This window comes from Suricata suricatta, chromosome 2 (assembly GCF_006229205.1).
Source record: "Suricata suricatta isolate VVHF042 chromosome 2, meerkat_22Aug2017_6uvM2_HiC, whole genome shotgun sequence".
NCBI classification, from domain to species: domain Eukaryota; kingdom Metazoa; phylum Chordata; class Mammalia; order Carnivora; family Herpestidae; genus Suricata; species Suricata suricatta.
The window spans coordinates 62,086,574-62,088,580 of NC_043701.1; the positions used below are offsets into that span (position 1 = coordinate 62,086,574).

A 2,007-nucleotide genomic window follows, 5' to 3' on the forward strand; every position below is an offset into this window, starting at 1 on the left:
CTAAATTACAGTGTATTTAAAAGTTTTAAAGTTAATAAAGAACGTTGCAAAGTGAACATCATTCTGATCTGTTGGTGTATAGCTCATTGGGAAACACCAGAGTCTAATAACGTTGAGTCTTTGTGAATATGAAGTCCAAGCCAAAACAGCACTACTATCCACAAGCCACCCCCAGGGTGCCCACCCACTACTACCCACAACCCACTCCTAAGTGCCTCAACAAAACAGGAATAAAAATTTAGAAATATGGACTAACGAGAATATAAAGAGTAGAGCATCAAGAAAGCCAGTAAGGAGATCACTACCTTGGAGCTCCAATAACTAAGTGCCAGGAGAAAAGGTGCCAAAAGAGTAGGAATAAAAGACAACAGGGGCACCTGGGTGGCTCAGCCGGTTAATCGGGGACTTCTGCTCAGGTCATGATCTCAGGATTTGTGGGTCTGAGCCCCTGTGGCGCCAGAGGCTCTGTGCTGACAGCTCAGAGCTTGGAGCCTGCTTTGGATGGGTGTCTCCCTCTCTCTCTGCCCCCACCCCCCACCCAAGCTCTCTCTCAAAAATAAACAAATATTTAAAAATGTAAAAAAGAAAAGACAACAAAAGAGAAGCAGCAGGAAGACCTGGACTACCATTATGGTGGTCTCAGGTGCACTTAGAAAGATGTTCAATAACAGTTGTCAAACCTTCCTAGAATAACTTCAATGGCAAGGAACTTAATTCATAGATGAGTGCTTGGAAGTTGGTACTGGGATCCTATAGTGCTAAATTGCTTTCTTTCTCATTTACTGTGTTACACGGTGTTAGCCATCTTACCACACGTGGCACAAGCCACCATTCCAGCTCTCCAAGAACAGCAAGATTTTGGGAAAACCGCTAAGAAGATCACTACTTAGGGGCTCCAGTAACTGGGTGCCGTGGACTAAGTGTCAGCAAAGCAGGATCTTGAAGCGAGAGCAGAATTAGCCTTCTGTAGAAAGACACCTAGAGCACCCCAAGTGGCGGACTTGTCCGACAGAGTAGGGGCTGGGCAGGTGGGCCAGGAGGAGCCTGTCCGGCCACGCCTTTTTGTATTCGGCAAAACCTTTCTCCTACGTCCTTCAGACGTGACTCCAATGATCATTTTCCCAGTAAACTCCATTTCCGTAAGAATGTTTGATGAATCACGCTTCTGAGTTGTTCCGCAACAATTTTCCACCATTTTAACAGAAGGCCCCTAACAGCAGCCTTGAGGCGTGGCTTGCTCTGTGTCAAAATATTATAAATCCATCTATAAATTGGGAACTGTGAAGACAAACCGCTGAAAGAAGACTGCGGCGGATAACGTGGGAGCAGGCCCAGCCTCACAGCGAAGCTCCGCGCGCGGCGGCGGACCGGGCTGCGCAGGTGCGGGGGAGGGGGGCAGTGCGGTGGCGCGCACATGCGCGGGAGGAGACGGACTGCCGGGGGCTGGCCATCTGGGAAGGGGGCGCGGCGCACGCAGCATGGCGTCCAACATCTACTTGGTTCGCCAGCGGATCAGCCGGCTTGGCCAGGTGCGGCCCAGCGAGGCACCTCCCCTACCCAGCCCCTGCCCACCCCTCGCCTCCCGCGGCCGCCCTTCTTTAGTCTCCGCCTCCGCGCCTTGGCCAGCGGCTCAACCGCCACCGCCCCGCCCCGCGGCCTCCGGGGCCCGCCTCCCAGAGCCCGCCCCGCCTGCCCTTCCTCGCCGCCTGGCTGCTCGGTCTTATAGGTCCCCCTCCTCTTCCGCCCCGCTGTCCTGACGCTCTCTCTCTTTCCCTCAGAGGATGTCCTCCTTCCAGCTCAACATCAACCCGCTCAAGGAGCCTCTCGGCTTCATCAAGGTCCTCGAGTGGGTGAGTGCAGCCAGTGCTGGCGAGGCCTGGAACCGCGCCGCTGTAATCGTGACCGCGCCCGCGCCCGCTGCAGCCAGGCCTGCGCCCTCGGCTGGGAGGCGAGGGGGCCCGGGAGTGGGAGTGGGAGCCGGGGCGGTCGGGTCCGCGCGAGCCCCGA

General features: G+C 55.1%; 1 protein-coding gene across 1 annotated transcript in view; it reads left to right on the forward strand.

Moving 5' to 3' along the window:
* The first annotated feature begins 1,448 nt into the window (after positions 1 to 1,448).
* SYPL1 (synaptophysin like 1) overlaps positions 1,449 to 2,007 on the forward strand; it is a 21,585-nt gene continuing 21,026 nt past the window's right edge. The window contains exons 1-2 of the mRNA XM_029927337.1: positions 1,449 to 1,529; positions 1,779 to 1,850. Coding sequence (XP_029783197.1) covers positions 1,479 to 1,529; positions 1,779 to 1,850 — 123 coding nt within the window. The 5' untranslated portion in view covers positions 1,449 to 1,478. The remainder of the gene's footprint in view (positions 1,530 to 1,778; positions 1,851 to 2,007) is intronic.